The sequence below is a fragment of the Silurus aristotelis genome (genome assembly GCF_946808225.1).
Source record: "Silurus aristotelis genome assembly, chromosome: 7".
In the NCBI taxonomy this organism is placed as follows: Eukaryota; Metazoa; Chordata; class Actinopteri; order Siluriformes; family Siluridae; genus Silurus; species Silurus aristotelis.
The window spans coordinates 21,435,469-21,461,434 of record NC_139580.1 but is presented as its reverse complement, the minus strand read 5'-3'; the positions used below and the strand labels follow the sequence as shown (position 1 = coordinate 21,461,434).

At 39.1% G+C, this 25,966-nt stretch overlaps 2 protein-coding genes across 5 annotated transcripts in view; both read right to left on the bottom strand.

Annotated features, from left to right (window-relative positions):
• Positions 1-25,966, bottom strand: part of cadps2 (Ca++-dependent secretion activator 2) — a 123,649-nt gene that overhangs the window by 80,404 nt on the left and 17,279 nt on the right. For all 4 annotated transcript variants that reach the window (XM_083545977.1, XM_083545975.1, XM_083545976.1 and 1 more), the window contains exon 2: positions 20,050-20,163. In XM_083545977.1, coding sequence (XP_083402103.1) covers positions 20,050-20,163 — 114 coding nt within the window. The remainder of the gene's footprint in view (positions 1-20,049; positions 20,164-25,966) is intronic.
• LOC310729343 (general transcription factor II-I repeat domain-containing protein 2B-like) lies at positions 13,538-14,685 on the bottom strand (the record flags this gene model as incomplete). Its single annotated transcript, XM_083547451.1, has 2 exons — positions 14,656-14,685; positions 13,538-14,565 (listed from the first exon to the last, which is right to left on the bottom strand). Exon 2 carries the CDS (start codon positions 14,552-14,554, stop codon positions 13,538-13,540), a length of 1,017 nt encoding a protein of 338 aa, XP_083403577.1. The 5' UTR covers positions 14,555-14,565; positions 14,656-14,685.

Sequence of the window (25,966 nt, the reverse complement as noted above, 5' to 3'; positions counted from 1 at the left end):
TTAGTGACATGACCACTGTGATTCGAAATAACAGCTTACTATACAGATATAAAGAAAACATTTCAGTTGTGGTCAAGTGCATTTATAAATTATTAGCCTTAATACTCTTTATATTATATACTATTTAAATTAGTCATATTTAGCTTTAGCTACAGAGCTATCAACACATTCAAAAAGGGTTTTTACATTCCCATAGATGTTTTCAAATTCTATCTCTATTCACATTAAACTCAACAGCAGTATTTATTTATTGATAGCCATAAATGATTTATTGACAGTTTAAGATTAATAGGTAATTTATCACTATTTTATCATGTTAGGTGCTAAAACTGCATGAAAAGTCCCATGTGGAAATCTGATATATAACAACAAATGCAAAGTACATATATTGCATACATGTTCATGTTTTGATTTCACAGATATGGAATATTGTCAAAAACTTGTATGGATATTCCACATATTTCCAAAAACTACAAGAACGGCCGTTGTTATATATGTTAATCCCCCCCAAAAAATGTTCACTCTGCAATATAACAAAGAGTGAAAAATTTAAGGGGGTTTAATATATATATATATACAGTACAGACCAAAAGTTTATATTATATATACAGTACAGACCAAAAGTTTATATTATATATACAGTACAGACCAAAAGTTTATATAATATATACAGTACAGACCAAAAGTTTGGACACACCTTCTCATTCAAAGAATTTTCTTTATTTTCATGACTATGAAAATTGTAGATTCACACTGAAGGCATCAAAACTATGAATTAACACGTGGAATTATATACATGAAAAAAAAAGTGAACTGAAAATATGTCATATTGTAGGTTCTTTAAAGTAGGCATCAAGAGAATGCAAAGCAGTAATCTAAGCAAAAGGTGGCTACTTTAAAAAACAATGGAAAAACTGTGGAATGATGTAACACTGATGAGGTCTTTAAAATAGTAAAAATAGATAACAGTTATATATTTTTTTAAATAAAGTTACAACCTAGCATGACAATGCATGTTTTACTTCACGTACACAATTCGTTTTAATGTGAAATCAAACCTTGAAATGTAGATAACTTTCATATACAGACGATTAAGTGTGTGCACAATGTTTTGGCATATTTGCAAAGAATATTTCTAACAAAGTAAAATAAATGTCAAGATCACAAATCATACACACATAATTTGCTTAAATATGATGAATAAAGGCGACTGTATCTCTTACAATGATTCAAGTTACAAATATTTGCTAACAGAATTCTTTTAATGAGAAATCCTATAAAATGTTTACACTCAGAGTACATTCATGTTTGAAGGTTTAAGATGTGAAAATCCCAACAATCCCTGCCGCAGCCTGGTCTTTAATCTAAATTATTGCTGCTGTGAATTCAACTCCTTCCAAACGAAGGTATAAAAAGAAACGAATTTCATTTTGACGTACATGTGTACAATAAAGCATGTATTTTCCTTTATTCTCTATATTCATCACACAACGTAGGTTCTCTGTGAGAGACTCAAAATTGCATCACCCTGGTTTATACTTGACATACAAATTTGAATTTCATCTATGCTCTATGGGGAAACAAACTATGAAAAAAAGAATCTTTCTGTCTGAAAGCTCAAGAGGGATCATTTTAAAAGAGTCACACCACTGCTTTTAAGGATTCCCTTTGAGTAAACTCCTCGTCAGGTAAATAAACAAATAAAAACAATAGACACTGATCATAGTGTAGTAATAGCCATATATATGCCTAATCGGTAGAAAGCTAATTGCATATATTGGTAATCGTACTCTCGTTTTAAAAAGCTGATACTTCACAACATACCATATTCCAGTAACTAATAAATACACTGTAGCTTGGCATTTAATGTCTTCATTTTATGCCAGTACAAATGTCAGACATTATTACTAATAAATTAGCCACCATGTGATTTCCTCTCACCCTGCTGTTTGGCCTAATTGGTGGATTAAAATCTTATTCAATTATTTACTAGCAGCAAAGTGCACAGCGGCTTGTATTCCTCAGTTAAGAGTTTAATAAATATAGAGGGGTGCTCAGAGAATTCGACTGTGTAATGAAAGCTAATATCAGCAGAATTCACTCTAGAGATTGAAATTAAAAAGCATGTGGTAGTCATGACTGTGAAAAGGCAGATGGTGTCAGGGAGAAAGCAGCCTCCTTTACAGAACAGTTTGTTATAAAAGCAGGTCATCAGGTACTGTTTATGAATTCTTTTGAGATAAGGCGAGGGAAAAAAATCAGTTAATAATTACTATTAAGGATATGTTTTGCTTTAATTAATGATAATTTATATAAAACCATGATGGATCTTGTAGAACTGGGCAGCTTCGATGAGATACTACATAAGAAGACCCCACCTGTTGCATACATTTTAGCCAAGAGAAGGAATCTGAGCCTACATTAGACATGGGATCACCAAACCCAGAGAGCTAAAGATAAAAAAAAAAAGAGACAATGTTTTTCCAAACTTCAACCCTCTAGTTCTGGTAAAGGGGTGGATCTAGAAAATTATTTATGGGGTGGCAAGAAAGTGGCATGACAATTATGAGGGGTGGCAACACAAGCATATATCCTTGCATGGTTCTTGTAGATTCAAGGAATTACACATATTTAGTGAATACACTTGGGTGCACATTTTAATAAATGGTGTATAAAAATTAAATAAAGCCTGATGTGTGATTGACTTCACCTGAAAGACAAATTAAATGATATTATATAATAATATTATATTTAACTTCTGTTTCTTAGTCCTACACCAACCAGTAGTGAGTTTAAGACTATGTCAAGGTTAATTTACTAAGCATGACAGGTTTTATATATACAGCAGATACAAAGCCTTAATAAATCAAGTATTAGTTTACTTAAGTCAAAACCACTTAAACACACAGAAACCACATTTTAACCAGCATACCGACGGACACTGCCAAATGCGTTGTTGACATCAGTTGTCGAAGATTTGGACAAACCTGAAGCCGCAAGCCATCGAACAACATACTTTAAAAAATAATAATTTCGAGTAAAGCTGTTGAGCCAGATAGAGTTATTTGTTTGTGATCAGAAACAGCTGGTTGCGCTGGTTGCATTGAATGTGTTTGATTCACTAAAACGGAGCAGTTCGTAAGAGTGTTTGTTCGGACTACGTTTTAAGAGAAAGATCAGATTCATTTACCATCATTTACAGGTACCTGTTTATGCTGCACGATCAATTGTATCACAATCACGATGCCAGCTTGAGCGATTGTATGAAAGCAAATGTTGCGATTTATTGAAATAAATAAGTGCATGTGTGGACACTTTCTGAGAACAGTTTCCATTTTTTTTTTCATGGCGCTAACAAAACAAAAAAGACCAGATCATCTCAGTTTAGGCAGTGCACGAGCAGACTTGAACTGGTAGCCAAAAACAACTCCGTTATACTTTTTTGCTAGCTCTGTTATATGGCGATATTTTCCTTTTAAGATTACAAACACTGAGCAGAGAGAGAGAGACTGTGCAAGATTTGCTCAATTAAAGTTGCGACATCACATGGCACTATGACAAATCTGTACGGATCTCACTTTCCTTGTCCTGGTAATCCAGTGCTCGCTGTAGCCTCAGATTCCTGATCTTGGTTCATAGGAAAGAAATGTGGATTCTGCTGCTGCAAACCATCCTGTTGTGGAGTTTTAAATGTTTGGATATGCTTCTTCGTGATCATATATAGTTTTCTAAGTTTGAACAGCACAGAATGTAGTTTGCAGTGCACATGATGGAGTTGAAAATCTAGAGCATGCTGCCTTCATGATGATCCTCTATTCCACTTTTCTGAACCATTTCCTTTTTGTTTTTATCAATCCAGCAGAAGACACTCAAATTATTTAATAAACCCGACATCGATGTATTTCTTAATCATTGCTCTTATTCTAGGATTTACTATTATTTATTTTGCTCAGTCCACTGTCAACACTGAAAGAACTTGCACCCTATGAATGTCTTTCCATTTGCACTGTGCGCTGTACCGACCTTTCATCCTCTCAGGCTTTCTCACACAGACAAGCTGAACAGCAGCAACTTAAAAAAATAAATAAATAAACAATCACCCAATACAAGTGGAACTAATGACAAACTACGAGGCCAGTGCACTGCAGAAAAATCACTGGAAAAGCTTGACTACACTGAATAGAGAAGCACAGAATGATGACATTGGCTTTGGAGATCCTGAAAATTAAACTTGTCAGAGGAGAATCGCTGACTAATTCCCTCACCAACCTTCAAGGCTATTTTTCTTACAAAAAGCAGCTCAGACTAAAATGTACAAGAACAAGAGAATGAAAAAGAAAAAATATGGCAAACCAAAAGTCTTATGACGAAACGTGATCCAAATGATTATCCACAGCCAGTGAATATAAAAGTACTCCTCTGAGAAGGAATAAAGCAAACAGCAATTGAGGATAAGTGGATGAACAGGCATTCTTGTAAACCAGACTACAGAGTCTGATATATTTTGTTAATGAGCTTAGCCAATAACCATTTCCTTTCATAGAAACACACCATTTGACTGACATGGTAGATCCTCCAAACCTGTCAGGGAACATGCAGCAGTTTTTTTTAACAATCTAGTAAGTAAATGTCAAACAATCAGACTGCAATTTTTGGAAGATGCTAAAGTCGAGACTACTGCACAAGATACCAGTATTTAAAAAGCTAACTTTTTTATTTTTTTTACAGTAATTGTAATACCAAGTAAAAGATTACCAAGCATACTGACACTAAAATTTCACCCAAAAAGACACTTGTGGCACTTTTTCTTTTGGTGTAGTGGAAGACTACACCAAAACTACATGTAATAGACAGCCATCGTGCATCATGGGATGTACAAAATATTTTTTTACTCATTAGGCAGTTAAAAAACAAAAGAAAAATCATACTGTTCCACCCCATCCATGTTTTCATTTCATGTATTATTTTTATTTATTGTTAGTTATCTGTCATGATCCCTATTGCAGTATACTTTATTTTCTACCTCGATGTTGTTTTAAGACCCTTATCACAGTCTATAACATGCCCTGAGTAACGGCGTTTTCTTTTAAAACCTTTTAAAATACTTGTCATCTCTAATGTGAAAAACTAACTTAAAAAAAAAAGAACTCTATTGCTGCCTTTGACAAATAATTGTCTGGTACATTAATATGAAGTTGCACACATCAACATTTTAGAGCAAAAGGTTTTTTTAGTTTGGGTTGTAATTCCCGGATGTGCTATACTCCGCTTATACAGACAATCAGGTTGAAATCTAGAGACAATTATGTTAGCTCAGAATATTACTGCCTAATTTTTCCCAAGCTTACCGTAAATCAATGCTTTCCAAAATGGCAGGTACAAAGCTATAGATCATTATTTGACCTGCATGAGTAAGGTGATTTGTAGACATTTTACATAAGTTGGTAAAATACCATAACGCACAATCAAGACTATATTAAAAATTTATAGTTGGGAAAGATGAGGAAATTTCCAGAAGGAAGATAAACATACTGCACTGTGTTCAACCCATTTCATTTGTTATTCATGTATATATTGATCTAAATATCAGCCCTAGCATTTTTTATAAAGTTAGCCCAACATTGTAATGCAATAACTTTAGTCTATAGTGAAAGCATGGTCCTTATTCATTACTGGTCATTTTCTGCAAATCTTCTTGTTTCATAAAATATTGTGCCTCAGCTTTTCCAGGCAAAACTTTTTTTTTTTATTTTTTTATATAAATGCTATTAAAGAAACTTGCCATTGAAAAAGCCTCAACCTGCAGGAGCCATCAGTCAAACCTAGGTGGGCTTGATTGGCTAGTTTACCCCACACACAATCATTCAGTGCTAGGGGCTAATCTGACTGATTTAATGCATTATTATTTGAAGATAGAAATTACAAAAAGGCACAAGAAGAAGCATAGGGTAATTTACTTTTTCCTCTGCAGAAAAGTCATTTTCTTTTCAAGAAGTGATTTAAGTTGTTTTAAGCCTTTTCATTTCAAATGGCATTTGGGTAATTAAAATGTTTTTCTCCCGCAACATGTGGGTTTTTTTTTTTTTGTAATTCTGCTTGAGGCAGTGAAATGTTTCCCAAGCGCATAGATGGCTTTAGTCCATATAACCACAGAACAACAATCTACAATAAGTCTTGCTGTATGTCATGATGACACACTTTATAGAGGCACAAACTGTGATAATACACTTTGACAACCCTGGCATGTTAAATGCTTGGGAAAGGCTAAAAATGGCAGTTCCTTCATTTACACACAATAGCTCTATAATCAGTGATGATGATTTGACAGGCCTTAAAAAAATCCTTAAAAAGGGCTATTTAGAAGAGCCCATTTTTGCTGTTATGCTTTTTTCAAACTCTATCACTTCACACAGCCCCAACTTTAACAAATCCAAAATTCCTCACATCACATCAAGGAGTACGAGGTGTAAGATGTATATGTATATGATAGATGCATATACATTATGACACATCCATAATTGCGTACATGTATCATCAAGCTACATCTGGCAACCAGCTCTTCAAATCCATCTTAAGCACAGATGGCACATGATTTTTATGCGCTCCATATGGCATCGCGAAAGATGAGCAGAATTGCAGTTGACCAGAAACTAAATGCTTATTAACAACATTGATCTGTGGATTGCAGTAGTGTTAGCTAGGAGGCAACACCTTTTTAAAGTTTAGAAACATTAAAGAGCACACAAAATCACATCTTTTACAAATACCAGGAAAGAAAATCCCAACTCAAACTAATTTTAAATGTGAGATTTGTGGCATCTTATCAGACAATTAAAAAAAGCAATCAGGTGTAAAAGGGGCACCAGGTGCATTTGGACCATACTTTACTTTTGTTTCCAGAGTAGATGGCTTGGCTTTGTTTTTTAGTTAGGCTTTAACGCACTCAAAGATACTACAGTGGAACCCGGTTATGTCGATGTCCTAGGGGGTGCCAAAAAGCATCGATAAACGAAAACCAATATGGCGGCAATATATTAATGTGCTTGAAATTTCTTTATGTACATGATGTGCGTTAATAAATGAGAATGTTTTTGGAGGGTTTTTTTACACAACAGCGTTGCTGCGATTTGTTTGATGAAGGCATGCTATAAAAATACATACAGTACACGTTCGTTAACTGTCGGGGATCCACCTGCCACGCCCCCTTCGGCCCCCTTCGGCGTAGCAGGTGCTTTCTCGGCCGCTTTCTCTGAAGCTCCCGGCTTCAATCGCGCACATATGGTGCTCGTTCAGCATCATCACCAGCTCCTATTTAAACTTCCACACTCTCACCGTCCGTTATTGTTGGTATATGTTGGTTCACGGCGGTCGTTGTTATCGCGCATGCGTATCCCGGTACGTGCCTTCCCACTGGCACTCTCTTAACGGCTGCGCTTTTCTTCCCAAAGCGCATCGCGGATTCCCCCCCGATCCTGCCGGTGTTCATTCTATGCTTTTGCTGCTCATCTCACGTTCTCCCGTGTACTGTTCAGTGCCGCGCTTCTACTTTCGCCTCCCGTTCATCGCATAACATTTAACAACAAAAGGCATATGTGCACTAACTAACAGCAGAGATTCACCAGTATACAATACAACACCTGTAGCAGCTGTAAGGTTTGATTTTTCTGCCACTTTCGCGAGTTCTTCTGCGGCTGCACAGCGCCGATCGAGATAACCGACGTTAAATGGCAAATTTTTCCCCGCTTGTGTTCGAGATATCAGGGTTCGGCGACATAAAAAAGTCGACATAACCGATAAAAAATGCTTAGAAAAAGCGAGAATTTGGCGGTTCCACTTCAAAAACGTCGACTTAATAGGGTTGTCGAGTTAACCGAGGTCGAGATAAGTGGGTTCCACTATATTACATTTTTCTTAATAAACCCCAGTCTCCACTGCTTTCTGCAAGGCCGTATCCTCCAGCTTTCATTCATAAAACACAATGTCCTAACTGATGAATGCACCTGGAGGAAGAGAAGCTTGGTATGACGATGGTCTTTCGTTGTGCTGCATAGAGTGTGTTGTAGGTTCATGAAAGGAATATGTCTGCTTGTTGATTAGCAGACATATAAAACAAAGGTCCCCAACCAAGTGGCCATTGAAGAGTTACTATAGGGTTGCAAGAACCTTCTGAAGAAACTGTCTGTAGATTTGATACTGTATTATTTATATACAGTATCTCACAAAAGTGAGTACACCCCTCACATTTCAGAAACCATTTTATTTCTCAGAGGAAAATTCTATAAAAATAGAAATTGGATATATTTTAGAGTAGTCAATGTGCAGCTTGTACAGCAATAAAGATTTATTTTCTCTGAAAATAACTGAACATGCAGCCATAATTGTCTATATAACTGGCAACAAAAGAGAGTACACCCTAAGTGAACATGTCAAAATTGTGTCCAAAGTGTAAATATTTGGTGCGAGCACCATGGTAATGTAGCGTTGCCTTAATCCTCCTGGGCATGGAATTGACCAGAGCTGCACAGGTTGTTGCTGTGATCCTCTTCCACTCCTTCATAATGACATCACGGGTCTGCTGGATGTTAGACACATGAGGATGCCCCACAGGTGCTCAATAGGGTCCAGGTCTGGAGACATACTTGGCCACTTCATCCCCTCCAGCTTTCTCAGCAAGGCAGTTGTCATCTTGACAGTGTGTTTGGGGTCGCTATTTTGTCAGAAACCTGCAGTTTGGCCCAGTTTCTGAAGGGAGGACATCATGATCTGCTTCAGAATGCCACAGTAAATCTTGGAATCCATGTTTCCCCTCAATGAACCACAGCTCCCCAATACCAGCAGCACCACCAGCAGATCCAGATCATGATGCTACCACCACCATGATTGAATGTAGGCAAGACATGGTACATGGTTCTTGGTACTCCTCACCAGGGTGTTGCCACACATGCCAAACACCATCTGAGCCATACAAGTTTATCTTAGTCTTATCAGACCACAGGACATGGTTCCAGTAATTCATGCTCTTGGACAGGCCGTCTTGTAAACCAGCTTCAGACAAGGCTTTATTCTGGGATGAAGGTCTTGCAAACCGACTTGTTGCAGTTTCTGAGCACTGATGAGTGGAATTGGCATGTTAAACATTCAGTGGTCAGTATGAGAGAATTGTACTCAAAGCACCAAATTTTAACTGCGCTAAAACAATTTGTTAGTAAATACATAGTTTAAAATGTTCTGAACATTCGGACCCGCTGCGGATTCCTGCGAATTTTACAATAATCCGCAACATGCTGTTAGTCAGGTTCCAAGTGAGAACCCGGAAATTTTCCGAGATGCAAGTTCCGAACCACAAATTATCGGTGGTTGACTGTACATGCTAAAATATGTAGTAATAATAATAATAATAATATATAAAGATTTTTTTTTGTATATCAATTTTATTCAACAGCATTTTTTATATTATTAAGAACAAAACTATTGAATGTTGCATCAAAACTCAGGAGATCACAGCTCAATTCTTAGTTCTTAAATCCAACAGGTTGCTTGGTAACCTGACTTGTCCTCCTAAGTGTTCTGATGTTATGAGTGTATTTGTGTGTATGTATATGTGTGTGATAAAGAGAGAGAGAAAGAGAGAGAGAGATAGAGCGAGAGCAAGAGCAAGAGAGAAAGAGAAATTGGAGGGTGAAATGGATGTGGCTGTGCATTAATTCTGTATTAAAAAATTCTCCCTGCTGTTTGAGCCTTACTGAGGGTATACACTATGTTTTGGGAAAAATACTTCAGTACTCTGTCCTTAAGGGTAACAGCATGCAATAAACACGAGTCCATAGTCAGATGGCTGTTTGCGCCAGTAGAGGAAAAGAGCCAAGCTATACCAATATGTATAGGAAGATGTACTTTTCTTCAGTGTGGTTAGCAAAGCTCGGGCTGCTGGATCCTTTATCGGTCACAAGGTTCACACCTACATACATTTCCCACAGCACTGCCTGATTCTCAAGGCATAAATCTATGCACTCTAAATAGCAAGAATCTCTCCATGTCTAATTAAAATGGCCTAATCTAGCAGAGATGTTCTTGAGTTTAGATGAATGCTATATATATATATATATATATATATATATATATATATATATATATATATATATATATATATATATACACACACTCTCTCTCTCTCTCTCTCTCTCTCTCTCTCTCTCTCTCTGTGTGAGATATATATATATATATATATATATATATATATATATATATATATATATATATATATATATATATATATATATATATATATGTATGTTGTTTTAGCTCTACACAGAAGACACTTGGGTTTGAGATCAAAGTATGAATATGAGACATCAGACAAGCTTTCATACCCTATTTTTACGTACGCTGACATTTACAGCTACATTCATTACATTACCTCTACAGACCGCCAAAAGTATTTCAACAAATATACTTAAAGTAAATTAAAATAAAAAGATCTGATATCACCAGACTGATGCATGCTTCTTCAGGCTTGTTTCACAACTTCATTCATGTGGTGCTGTTTTGTTTAGCCCTCAGATTCTTGCCTTCGATATTGTTATTGCTGACGAGTGGTTGAGATCTTATGAGCTAGCCACTCCATTCAATATAAATGTAAAAAGAAAAAAAAAAAAATCAACAATGCTAACTATCTCACTGTGGATATAAGAAGATTAACTCTCTTAAAAGATCACTTACTGTACGTGGTTAGTAGTAGCCTAAAAAAATATTTTCAAACTTCTGTTCAAAAGTAATTATCATACACCCATCATGAACGTCGTGTTTTGATTACCCACAAATAAACACTGCACATTTCTGTAGGACTTTCCATACAGAATCCATGGTCAGAAAGCTTATACAGCATGTATAAAATTTCATTACCAAAAAGCTATTGATCAGGGTACTAAAGAATTTCTAAAACCATTAGACATCAAATAGAACTCTTTAAAAGGTCCCATTCAACAAGTGGAGAAAATGAGGCATTCCTGTGTATACCGGCCAAAATAGGTTTCTCTCATCTGTTCTACCACACAGAGTACTTTTTAAATACTCTCTTTTTATGTGCTGTGGTTGAGTCTGATTGTTTTGTTCCTTACTATTCAGATATAAATCTGACTCAGGGGATTTAAATTACCTGTATTTCTGCCAATAAGCTGTTCCGAAACTGGAGTTGGTTTTCACTCTACACACTAATTTTCTTCACTTGGATTTAGATTTCCCACACCTTTTTTTTTGCTATACATAAAAGGATTAACCATACTGCAAGCCTTGTTCTTGTGCAGCTGGTGTTAAAATCATTTGGATGCCAGATTAGTGGCACCTGATATGTGCTCACTGCCTTGGCAACATGTAAAAAAAACACATCCACACATCCCTGGCAAAAGTAATGCTGACCCAACACACTCCTCTGTCAGATTCAGACCCTGATACAGAGTCAAGTCAGATTCCAGTCATAGAGCCTGAACACCTTGCTAGTTATAAACACTCATGGTGGACAATAACTCAAGCATAAGCCCAGAAAATGGTTACTTTCTTATGAAATTAATGATTTGGCAGCAGACAATGGCTCAGCTAAAATTAGTGATTCAGGAACTAAAACTGTGCAACTCATTATTGAAGGTTTATTTCCTTCCAAATAATCCTCAGCATATCCCATTTGCTTGTTCTCATTCAGGAGAAGAGTGTGAGGATGCTATGTCTCATATATAGTTTTCAACTCTGGCCTCAGCAACAGACAAAATAACTCTGAGTCAGACTGCTTTTACTTCAATCTAAATTGATCTAATCTCCGGTTAAGGAGCTGAAACACCTTACTCCCTGCACTGACATTCAGCCCAGAGTCAAATATGGTTAGTATAATCCTTACTGCTGTTTCAGCCCTCCATGTTTAAATCAAACCTGTAAAATCTGACCTGTGTGTTGTGGTTGCTCTTTGAGCCTTGAGCCAAAAAAACTCCGGAAAGGAGAACACAGGTTCAAAATCATGGAACCCAATGGACTGTTCACTCAGCATAAATGTATAAAGAGTCCCAGAAAACACCCTTGAAGTGTTGAAAGATACCCATTAGACCAGGGGTCACCGGGCACCAGGTAGCAGGCAAGGACCACACGAGTAGCCCAGCCTTTTCTAAAAATAGCTGTTTCCTACTTTGTTAAATCATTGTTGATAATTATTATGAGAAATCATTAACATGATCAGTGTCTTCACATAGATGAATATCATTTATTATTAATAATAACATATAATAAAAGGTAAATTTCGCAAATGTGTTATTTTAAATCAAACTGAAAACTCTGTGTATCAAACTGGTAGCCCTTCACATTAATCTGTACCCAAAAAGTAGCTCTCAGTTTCAAAAAGGTTGGTGACCCCTGCATTAGACTATAAATGAATCAGATTAATGCTCCCTAAGATAATAAAAGTTTGATTTCAAAGATGTACCCAGCTATCTTGGACCAAATAAGGTTTTTTATCCTGAGACAGAAAGAAAAAAAAAAAATAATAATATATTCATTACAAAAAGTTTGTGGACATCTGACCATAAGATCCCAATGAGCTTTTGGAACAGCTTGTCCATCCTTTGCCATTTTAAACTTTCTTTTAATTCTAGATTCAACCTCAGTCCATAAAATTCTCTCCTGTTCATGTTTAGTATTGTCAAATAATGGGGTATAGTCGTTCACCTCCCCGCGGTGTCCCATGGAAAACCTGTACCCTCTCGTTAACACTCCTGGAGGAGAGTGGGTATAAGGCAGGGGTGTCCAAAGTTTTTTTGGTGAGGGCCAAATACAGAAAAATAAGCAAAGGCCCGGGCCACACACAAGAGGTAACATATTGACACATGATTACTGTGTGTATTTCTAACTCACCTATAATGTGAAGAACATTGCTCTCAGTGGGAGCAGTGATGCTGTCCTTTGGATTGAAGGATGGCTGGGATGTCAGGAGAAAGTTTGGTGGTTGAGACACAAAGGACTTCACAGAGATGGCTATCAGTCATTCTGGATCTTAGTCTGCTTTTGTTGTGATTTAACAGAGAAAATGTTTGTTCACATATGTATGTTGAGCCGAACAGGCTCATCATTCTTTTTGCGTGGCGTCTCATCAGAGGAAACTTGGCATGATCCAAACTCTGATAGAAGTCAGGGAGGGAGAGAAGCTGATGTTGACTCTTCAGAGAATCATCACATTGCATTTCAATCAGTTCTAACTGCAGACTCTCCTCCACTTCTTCTGCATCCACCAGGAAGGGGGTCGAGAACAGCTTGATATGTTTTTCAATGACAGAAAAATCTTGAAAACGCTGGTTGAATTCTGTCACGAGAGATGTAATTACAGAAGCATATTTCTCCTTTTTAGCAGAAAGGTCTGCCTTTGAAAAAGCAGACTTGATTTCAGACAGCGCAAGGAAGTGTGCAGCATTAAAGCTTCGTAGTTGTGTCTCAAACAGGCGGAGCTTTACACAGAAGGCTTTCATGTGCGCATACAGGTGTTCTTTGCCTTGTAGGTTCTTGTTCAGTGTGCCAGGTCTGCCAACCACAGAGGGTCACTCAGTTTATGAAGAGGTCGGCCCTTCTCTTTCAAAAACTTGTCGATTTCTGATCTCAGCGAATAAAACCGCTGCAGCAAAGAGCCGCGGCTGAGCCAGCGCACATCAGTGTGGTAGAGTACATCCCCGTATTCAGCATCCACGTCAGATAAGAAAGCTTGAAATTCCCTGTGGTACAGTCCTCTAGCTCGAATTATGTTGACAGTTTTTACAACAGTGTTCATCACATCGCCCAGCTGGACAGTCTTGGCACACAGTGCTTCTTGGTGGATTATACAGTGCATCCTAACAGCCTCACCTCCGCTCTCTTTTACCTTGACGCACACCATGGATGCCATTCCTTTCCGCTCACCCGTCATGGCCGAAGCTCCATCCGTTGTTACTCCACAGAGCTTGTCCCATTTAAGCCCCATCTTTTCAACTGCCTCTGACACAGCGTCAAAAATATTTCCGCCCGTCGTTGTGCCTTTTAGGCTCATCATATCAAGCAGCTCCTCCGTACAGCAAAAATTATCATCGACTCTCTGCGAAAAAATTAAAAGCTGTGCGGTGTCTGTGGCGTCTGTGCTCTCATCGCATGCTATCGAGTAAAAATCAAAAGCACAAGCTTTCTCTCTCAGCTGAAGTTTCAGGTTAGCTGACAAGTCCTCGATTCTCCGCACCACTGTATTTCTGGATAAGCTCAAGTTGTTGAAATCCTGCACTTTTTCCGGGCACATTACTTCTGTGACTTTGATGAGGCACTGCTTTATGAAATCACCGTCTGAGAACGGTTTGCCACGCTGGGCAATAAGTTGTGCGACTTCATAGCTTGCTGCTGTGGCGTTTTCCTGTATTTTGTTAGCACGAAAAAAAAAAAACTGTTGTTGAGCTTGCAGGCTAGCTGCCATTTGCTTGAATTTCTGTGCTCGTTCGGCACCTGTGTACGATGCGTAGCTCTGATGCTTGGTCTCATAGTGCCGACGGACATTATACTCTTTCATCACGGCAACATCTTCATTGCAAATCAAACAGACACACTTTCCGTTGATTTCTTTAAAGAAATATTCATTTTCCCATCGTGTTTGAAATCTTCTACACTCACTTGCTATCTTGCGTTTCTTCGGTCCTGCCATTTCTGGTGACTCGTGGTAAATATTTTTCTTTGCTTAATTTTGAAACTAACAAGTGCAACAGAGTTGAGCTCAAGCGCCATGTGCGGGCCATATTGAATTATATTTTCAGAATTTGCTGCGGGCCAATAAAAACTGACCCGCAGGCCGCAGTTGGCCCGCGGGCCGTAATTTGGACACCCCTGGTATAAGGGCTAAGAAACGACACAGAAGGCCACTGTAAAAATACGAGCCAAATTCTCTTGCTAGAGGGATTGCAACCCAGTAAGAGTCTAATCTCACGGGACAGATACAAAGTGCCGATAGAAAAATGCAGCCACAACATACAAAACTGGGATTCAACCCAAACCGTTCGGACAACGCGGGCCTGAGAGCAATCTCGCCATGAAGGAGCGTGGTCAAAGCGGACTTGTCTGAAGCCACGATGGCGATTTGGTCCCGTCACGTCGTAAAGCAACCTGTCAGGCATTTACCGTTGCCTCATTCAACGTGCAGACCCTGGCAGATACCATACGTACAAATGGCCACCACATTCGCCATAAGCTGCAGCAGATCATCGCCGGCTGCGAGAAGAACTCCATCGACTTCATCGCCATTCAAGAACATCGACTCAAATCCAATCATCCGATCAGCTCACAAAAGCACGATAAGTGGACGCTGGTGCACACGAACTCAACCAGTGAGTGCCACGGCATCGTCGCTCTCTACAGCGCAAGGCTCGCACCGCACGTCTATGCGGTGGAGCACAAATCGGACCGCATCATTGCCACACATATAGAAGGCAATCCAAAAATATGCATCTTCTCGGCTTATGCTCCCACCAACACATCATCCGATGACGCGAAAGATGTCTTCTATAACGACCTGAGCAACCTCATCTTCCAGATTCAGCCACACACCGTTATCATCATAGCAGGAGACTACAATGCGCGCATTGGCCTTGACAGCCACGACTCGAATCCCTCAGTCTTTGGTCCGGCATGCCTCTACGACCACTCAAATGATAACGGCCAGCGCATGATCGACCTATGCGAAGCAGCAAAACTTCGACCAGCACACTCCCACTTCCAAAACCGCCTCTCGCGCCTCATCACATACACCAGCCCAACGGATAAGCGGCACCAACTCAACCACATCATGGTGAGCGCAAAGTGGTGGAAGTCTATCCGCAACTGTCGAGCCTACAACACCATCGACATCGGGTCTGACCACAAAGTGGTGAGTGCACAGTTTCAGATCTCCTTGCGCAGCGCCACGTGACCACCAGATGGGAGATGCAAGTTCAACTGGGAGAAACTATCCGACCAGAACAACAAGGACAAGTTCAACGTTATGCTGCAAAACAGGTTCAGTTCGCTCATGGTCGAAACACCGAAGTCAGCAACGCAAATCGAAGAGATCGACAGACGAGCAAACGCGCTAGACACAGCGCTACGTGACACGTGCGAAGAGGTGCTCGGTAAAAAGCGCCCAAACAAGCATCCAAAGTGGGTGAGCGAACGCTACAAACGAACGCGCCTATGAACCCATAAAGAACTATGGCAACAAATGCAAGACCAGGTATCGGAAGCCTTCAGTCGCGATCAGTCTACATACCTAGACAACCAGCTCATCGCCCTTGAACTCACCGACCAGAGACGAGAGAGTGGCAAAACCTGGAAAATCATCAACCAGATAGCGGGCGACGAGAACAAGGCCGACCCTACCAAAGTCCGGATGTTGGATGGCTCACTGCCAAAAGGCAAGGACAAGCTGCTTCCTGAGTGGCGTAGCAACTTTGACAAGTTGCTCAACAACGCCAACTCTAATGCCGATCTGAGTCACCATCCAGGACCATCTCCTCCAATCACAGCCATCAAGACGACCGCGTTCACACGAAGTGAAATCGCACAGGCAATCGCCGACATGAGTCGCAACAAATCACCCGGACCAGACTACGCCATGACAGCAGAGGCGCTCAAAGACGGTGGCGACTTCATTGTGGCCGAACTGCTCACCAACTGCAACCTCGTCTACAAGAATTGTCACGCGCCCAAACAATGGACCGCAAGCTACATCATCCCGCTGCCGAAAAAGGGCAAACTCCAACTCATGACGAACTGGCGAGGCATCAGTTTGATGTCCATTGCAGCCAAAGTCTTCAACCGGATGCTCTTGAACCGCATCCGTGACCACATTGACAAGAAGCTACGGAAAAATCAGGCCGGCTTCCGAAAGGGTCGCAGCTGCATCCAGCAGATCACCATCCTGCGACCCATAATAGACGGGGCGCACTCACAAGACATCCCACTATTCATCACCTTCGTTGACTTCAAGAAGGCTTTCGACTCAATCGACCGAGACATGATGTTCGCAACGAAGCAAAGAGTCAAGTATACGTCCAAGGCCAACTCTCCGAACCCTTCGACATCACAACCGGAGTGCTACAAGGCGACGTGCTCGCACCATTCCTCTTCGACATCGTGATTGACTACGTCTCAGAGCGATCAGCAGGAGGGTTTGGATACCTAACGCACAAAGGCAACGACCAAGACAAGAGTGGCCGGACACTGCGAAACACAACACGTATACCGGACTACAAACTCAACGATCTTGCCTATGCAGACGACATCACACTACTCGAAAACAGCGCAGCACAGTCCCAGGGACAATTGGACGCACTTAAACTGAACGCTGGGCAAGTTGGTCTCGGTATCAGCATCAAGAAGACCAAACAGATGCGCATCAATCTACCCGAAGGCACAGCCGAGACCGAGCCACTTACCATCGATGGCGAAAACATCGAAGTCGTCGACGACTTCAAGTACCTTGGCTCTCACATGGCGTCGAGTGAAAAGGACATCAACGCACGCATTGGCCTTGCATGGGAAGCATTCAACAAGCTCAGAACCATCCTGACAACTTCAACTCTTCGTCTTCTTCTCAGGCTCCGCATTTTCAAAGCCGTCTGCATCTCCATCTTGCTGTACGGTTGCGAGACCTGGATCTTAACGGAAACGCTCAGTGATCGACTCGACAAATACGCCAGGGCATGCTACCGGACAATGCTGGGTATCAATCAATCCGTAGACCGAGTTAGGAACTCTACACTCTACAAACGAGTTAATGAGCTACCACTGCACGACACCATCCGTCAGCGACAGCTTAACTTTACCGGCCACTGCATCCGCATGGCCGAAGACGAACCAGTCAATCGTTTCGTCCTGTACGAGTCCAAAATTCGACCATCACTTCGACCCGGCGCGCCAAGGAGGACGTATCGACAACAGATCTCGTCATACCTCATTCCTAAGGGTGAGGAGCCACTCAGCACCGAGGAAATTCGAGCATTAGGGAAGAACAAGGAACTGTGAAGGAAACATTTCGACGTGCCTAAACCGAAGAAGCCTCCGGACCCTTCAACCTAGACTCGACCGATGATGATGATGGTGATGATTGTCAAATGTTGTTCAAGCGATGCAAACATGCAACAAGCCTGATTTGTTTTTATGGTTTGACCTAATTTCAATTCAGAGATCTGGCCTTCAGGCTGAAGCTAGTGTTATCTCTTCTCTGATGACCAGAAAGCAGACCAGTCAGGACACATCCACCCTCCTTATACACATTATGGCACTCTGCCTTACTGTTATCAGAGGAGCATTAATCAGGGTCACTTAGACTGCTACCCCTAAGTGTGGCACACTTCATTATGATTGCCAATTATATTTTGCCAGGCTGAATTTTCACCACACCATGTGCATGTACTGATTTCTGATGAGCATGATAGCACTGATATTGGCTGCAACAGTGATAATTCCCCTATGCCTACAGGCACTAAAAGCTTTTCAGACGAGAACTTCATTACATGGCCAGACCCCAAATGTCAAACAGAAACGTATCGTTTTATAAGATGGATCTAGGCTGTGGTTTGCAATAGACTTTTTTATTTGGAAGTGTTGCCTTATCAAAAATAGATTACTATAGATGCTTACTGGCTGGGGAGCAAATAGTGAAAAAGTGGCAACGGGAGCAATACGGCTAATAGCCTTATGAATGAGCCTTAGAATGCGGCAACATCTTAATTTGCTATATTAATAATTGTGTAGACTTGAGATGTATTTATGTAGATAATACTCTCAGGTGGGTACCTACAGTTCGTTTCACTGAGGGCAAGTCATTCAACAAGGTTATATACCTGTATAGCAGAAACACTAATAAGACAGCAAATAAGCTCCGCAAGCATCAACAGACCCCAAATAGCATATCTTACACCTGGGAAAGGATGGCAGAGGTGCAATTGTATTAAATCATCATCACCAAATAAACATGCTGCCAACTGGGTTGACACAGAGCTTTGAAATAACCTGGATCAGTCACACATCCAGGAATAGGATATAACATTAATACACTGTAATAAAGCTGACATGCCATGGTTTAACCACAGAAATTAATCACACTGCTAAATAAAGGTCTTGCTACATTATGATACCAAAAATATCTGAACAGACATTACACTTACACCACCACTGTACAAATACTAGGTAAAACATGCTACCTCCCAAAGGCAGACCACATCATGAGAAACACCAGTTAAGCTGCACACACACACACACACACACACACACACACACACACACACACACACACACACACACACACACACATTTCCAACCTTCTACACCTTAGGTGCACTTTTGTTCATATATAAAAAGTACAAAGACAGATTGAATGTGTGTAAATCTGAGAATGACATTGGCACTATTTTAATTACAAAATTAAAACTTTCTAAATACTTAATACCCTCTCACTGGATGTGGATACTGATTTAAATCGGAGTTGGTCTTACCAGAAAAACTTTACCATTTGATCATGACAGGAGTCTACCCCTCATAATGACACAAATGGTGACCATTAAACCAACATACAGTCAGGATCAACTTCTGCCTTAAAACATTTAAAACATACCATTTTTTGTCTGAGAATTTGCCACTGGAATCTGCATGGTCCGTTTTGTTTAAGGCCACAACTTTAATAACAGTACAAAGTACAGTATTGCACACAGAATTTAGACTGTTTTTGCAATCATCATTTGCCAAATCTTACTAAAGGGCTACAAGAGAAATGAGCCTTACATTTTATGCATCAATTCTCAATATTACTTTAATTCTCTGATTAGCCTGTATGTGCTATAAAATATATTAAACTAAATAATGTAATAGAACACCAACAAACTGAGTAATGCAATGTTACACAGAAACATTATATGTGCAAATTATTCCTATACCACACATTAAATTAATAACAGATATGCCTGGAATTGCAAGTGAAGTCACTAAATAATACTTCTGCAACTAAAGCAAGGTGCGGGACTATAGAAAAAGTCTTGCCTTGTAGTAACTGCGCACGGCGTTGCAGAACGCTTCGTCAGCAACTATCTGCGTCTCTCCTTTGAGGAAGGCCTTAAATCTCTCCTTCACTGCCTGCAGCTGCTGTTTGTTGAGCTGAAAAGAAAAAGAAAACAAGGCATGTGACAAATTGTTTAATGACAGCATTATCATTATTATTATTAGTTTTTATGATGCCTGATGAAACATTTATGAACATATTATTAACGTGATTAATGTTAATGTATACAAAATCAGTCAGACTGCACAAAAAAAACAGCCTGAGCCTTGATGAATAAGATGATGACTATGATGGCACTCAGTATAATATCTCTGATATTATAGTTTTCGGTTATTAAGGTTGCAACCCAAATTCCAATAGCAATACAAAAATAAGTTTATAATAATAATAATAATAATAATAATAATAATAATAATAATAATAATAATAATAATAGTAAGAGATGACGAGCGCTTTGATAGTGATTCTCACAGATGTTCCACAGCTCAGTGTGAAGAATATTATGTACAGAACAGTCAAGTCAAGTTTATTTCTATAGCGCTTTTCACAACAGACATTGTCTCAAAGCAGCTTTACAGAAAAGCAGCAAAACAGGAGCTTCAGACAAACACTTCAGCAATAATTAATTTTTAAAGGATACAATAACAGGAGCTGCATCTTTAAACACATTCGCACCTGCACCTTTTAAGTGCTTGATCTAGGAACTGAAGATCTGATTATTGCTGACTGCATATTTCTGCTCTCAGACTTTTCAAAATAGAAATGCACTGGGTATGAAGTTCTACAGAATAAAATTTAGCCTCAGCTCCTTTGCACAATGTATTTACTTCCCAATTTAGTCTACATTTTCTACTTCCTCCAGCGCCTTGTTTATCCCATGGAGAATGTGAAAGTGTCTGCTGGAGCAGCACTAATGTGGACTACAGACAGCGAGAGTCATTAAAAGGTGCAATCAAGCACTGGGCAAGGAGATCAGCAGCCAGACACAGAGCATCATTTTATCCCTACATGCCTGCCATTCACTTCAGTGGTGACTCACTCACTCACTCACTCTCTCACTCTCTCACTCTCTCACTCTCTCACTCTCTCTCTCTCTCTCTCTCTCTCTCTCTCTCTCTCTCTCATTGCTGAGTTCCAACTCTCTGGGGTTTCACCTTCCTCATCTATTTAAGGAAAGATGTCTATAATGAAAACAATTTTTCACTCCTTCACACAGAGGTCTGTCTGCTTTCTTCAAATTTCAACTATACATCCATCAAGCTGTATTTTGCCTGATGTATAATGTGGAAAAAAGCTTATTGGTTACACAACCAATGAGTCCAAAACAGCAAGAGGCAGTCATACTGAGATTTTGAGACTACTGCACATAAACTGGTGTATGAGCCTATGCATTCAGTTCATGTGTCATGTACACAGCAATTCCTCTTTATTTCAATCAGCTGCATTTAAATCAAGAACTCTGTCACTGGAGCTAAACTAATTATATATGCCATTTAATATACAATCTGAACATGTAGCAGTGCAGAGTTTGCACCTCATTTTAAATTCAAGAAAAATTAGCTACAGGCATGTGGTTGCTTTTTTTTAATTTTTTTTTATTTTTTATTTTTTTTAACAATCAGACAGAACTACAAGTTTTGAAAATGTGCTAAAAGGATATTCATCTATGGAATAACACTAAGAGTAAAACAACAAGCTACAGCAGTCATGTAAGAAATATACGATTACTTTTTGGATTCAGTACCTAAAATAGTTCAAACACTAAAAGATTGCAACATTATTTTGTCTTTTGTCACCTTGGATATGATGCACATGCACATTAAAAACACATACATCGGTTCCTTTTTCTGGTTTTCTGGTTAGCAGTGTCCAGCCAGACTCCAGGTGCTGCAGTGAAAGTTAAATTAATGGTAATTTTAGATGCATTGGAACCTCACATTCTGCAGTGGGTCTCCTCGAAAACATTTCAATGTATGCACAATTTCTTAGCATCTTACTATGAGATCTCCTCAGCTCTATTTCATATGATTGGCAAAGAAATGCCACTTGAAGTGTATTAAATTGTGTCTGCACATTTATCGGTCTTTGTATCACAACTCTGGGTGAACCAGGACATTGGATAAGATTTCATTTTCTTCTACCCATTTAAGACATGCGTTCAAAACAAAATTAGGGCTGAATGGCAATAAAGACTCTATCAATGAAATGTGGCTCAGCTGAGCTCTTGCCTCTTGTCCTTGTTTTTTATTGCTATACAAATTGATAGAGGTTTATTTTGCCTTCCAGGGCATGAAAATCCTCAGTATTGTTATGGCAACATCAAAAACAGCATTGCAAGCCAGCCTTCCATAGCACATTAAGGATGCATTGGCTGTGCTTTATCAGCATGGAATATTAAAGCCTCACTAAAACACTAACACTATTTGGGCCAAGATCACACTCTAAACACAAAGGCAAATTGGGGATGTCAAAGATTATAAATACCAACCACAAGTTGTATTGACATTAATTACATTTTGTAAGTATTCAAATAGACTGCTTGTTACAGAGTATCATCTTCAAGACAGAATGTACATTGGGTCTTTAGAAAGTAACTCCATGCCTGATATACATGTGGAATGTTTTTATGGCAGGAAAAAGAACAACACTTATTTGCAAAGCTGAACTTTATTTTAGTGACGAGAGAGCGGTCTGGATGAATACCGTACAGGAAGATAATCAAATCACAAACCTGGAAAGTTACAAAAAATATGAGTCTACAAATATACAAACCGAGCAAACTAGGGCAAACCGGCCACACAGTATAAAAGTAATGAGCGCCAAAAGCCAAACAAGAGAGATCAAAAGCTTGGTGCTGTTGGGGACTTCACATTTTATGAATGACCGTCTGTCTCATTATTAGCAGTGTGTGTGAGACGAGAATCAGGTGTGTGTCATTAGAAGTCGGCCTTGACCTTTAAAAGGAATTGATTGTGACTGTTGGGAAAAGGAGTCCAGCCACTTCCCAGCTATTTGAGAGGCTATGAGAAAGAACCTGAGAAAGTGGAGTCATGACTGAATCAGACACTGACATTGCACTAGTATGCTTGTAAACACAGTGAACTTATATCCTAATGTGTTCTGTCAGTAAAAATTTTAGGAACATAAAGCTCTTTCTTTACGGCTCTTATATATTAAAAAAAAAAAAAAAAAAAAAAAATGTAAATAAATCATTAAAATAAATATTGACAGTTTTTCTTTTTTTTACAAAATTCTTTCACAATTAAATTTTCCTCGGATGCAAAACATTTGAAGAAACCTTGAATCCAAACCCCACAGTGTGATCAATGAATCTTAAGAACAAACCAACAAATGACCACAGAGAGACCTGGTTAACTGAACTCGTTCAGCCCAGTAATCAAACACACTCACACACACACACACACACACACACACACACACACACACACACACACCCGCACACACCCTCACAGAGCAAACAGAAGTGTGTCAACATTCCACAAAATAGACCAATTACTGGTGCAGTTTATGCTTCAGCTCAGCCTCCTGCTGTCTTTTGAGCCAGCACTAAAAACTCACAATAAAAACAACACCAGATTAAAGAAAATTTATGGTATGCTTTTATTCGAGTAGTAGAGAACCTGTCAAGCTGTCCATTATACATTCAATAAACTTTCATCAAACCGTATGATGTCTATTGTGACCAAAAGGTTTGTTTCTAAGGTATTTCTTTGTTACACCACCGGTCAGTCCAATACAGTGAAAGACAGACATGCTAAGACATGCTAAGCAATATAGACTCATCCCCCTGGCCAAAGAAATATGCATGTATGAGCCTTAGCATACAGTTCATATGACAAACACAACTACACTTTTTTTCTATTATCCATATGCTTCATGAAAAAGTGTAAAGTCAATGGGTTTTTTTTTTCCCCCATTTAAAATAAATTAGCAACAGGCATGTTGCGGGGTATCGTCTGAACAGGTATATTTCTATATCAGCAACTTCCTGATCAGCTCATCATAGTGACAACACAGTGGGATTTTCTGCAAGCATCCTGAATGAGGAAGGAAACTGTATACTCAGTTGTTTCCTTGTATTGTGTTTGGGATTTTGGCCTGCGAGGCAGTGATTAAAAAAAAAGAAAAAAGATAGAAAGAAAGATGATGTCTCTCAGGAGAACTTATTCAATGAAAAAGTAAAAGAAAGAGCAAAATGTAAATAAAGACACTATGATTTACATTATGGGTAAGCAAGCCATAACTACAAATCTAGCTTAAATAGACACATCTAAGACATGACACTGAATAAGGGACTAATAATACTGCTAGCCACAAAGAAGAAAACTACCAGTCCACATCCCAAGGGTTGGGGACGTCTGCTTTAAGGCATAACCGATTTGAGTCTAAAATAATACCTTCTGCTACGCCACAACTAAAAGAGAGTTAAAGTATTAAACAATAAAACCTGGGGTGAATTTGTGCTAGATGGAATAAGATAGAGCTTGTATTGGAAGTTGAATAAATCTGTATCATTAGGATTTAGAATTTAGTGTACCATCCGTACACAGGCTTCTCAGCTCAACAGTTGCCCTCAGATCTCTTTCTCCCTGACTTTAGATTATTGTGGGTTCTGCACAGATCGATTCACAAGAAGTGCTTCATAAAATCATAGTGATGGTTTTTTTACAGTGGCTCTTCAGAATGGAATAGAAGAGTCTACTTGATTTTCATATAAACTCTGGAAGAAAATCTCATAGCTACATAATAACATCTTCTGAACAGAAAATCACATCAGGTCCAAACCATGGTGTAATTTACCTCAGAATTTAACATAATGATTAACCAGGGAATTGAATGTTGAATGTATATCTTAGTCTATTAAATCTGCCTAAGTTCCCCCCTTTAATAACAGCGATTTCATTAATGATCCATACAGGAATGAGTATTTAGCAAGGGCCTTTATCAAACACATACGTGAATCTGAATTGGACTGTCATATAATACAGATCTAAATTAGGAAACTTAAATTCTCCCTAATCACAGTCCAGAACCAATTTGACCATATGAACACCAGGGGTTTTATCACACCAGGGAAAGCATCTCATCAGTCTGCTGAGATAGAAAAAAAAAAGAGCATGGCAATAAGAAGTGAAATAAAATACAAAAGCCACCCATTTCAAATGTAGGTTTTACTGTAAAACATGTAGAGAAATGCTTTTTATGCTGTTCAACATCTCAATATGAAAATAGATATATAAAATTAAATTAAAAACAATATAAATAAAAATAATGTACAAATGTATTTTGAAAGTATAAATACAGAGTATAAAAATAGGGTTAAGAAGAAAAAAACAAGATAGATATATATATATATATATGAATATGATGGTGGTGAAGTTGGAAGTGGCCACACAGTCATTTGTGTAAAGGGAGTACAGCAGGGGGCTCAGAACACAACCCTGAGGAGCTCCAGTGCTGAGGGTGAGGGGGGGATGAGGTGTGTTTGCCCACATGTACAGGTGCCGTTATTGTTATGGTCTGTCTGTCAGGAAGTTGGAGATCCACTGACACAGGGGTGGGCTGAGTCCCAGGGCCTCCAACTTAGAGGTGAGCGTGCAGGAAATTATGATTGTTAAATGCTGAACGGTAGTCCACAAATAGCATTTTCACATAATTCCTTTTTCTTTTTAATTAATAATCTCTATTGAATTGTTTTTAACCCTGAAAGTGCTACAGCTACAGGGTTATGTCCATCTGTGTGTGTTCATATTCCTCCCCACTTTTAACAAATGTCTGGCATAGTTGAGTCAGCATAGACTAGATGCATATCTACATATAGTCCTATTTAAAATAACTGATAGTACAATTGAAAGCAAATGTATGAGCAATTGTTTT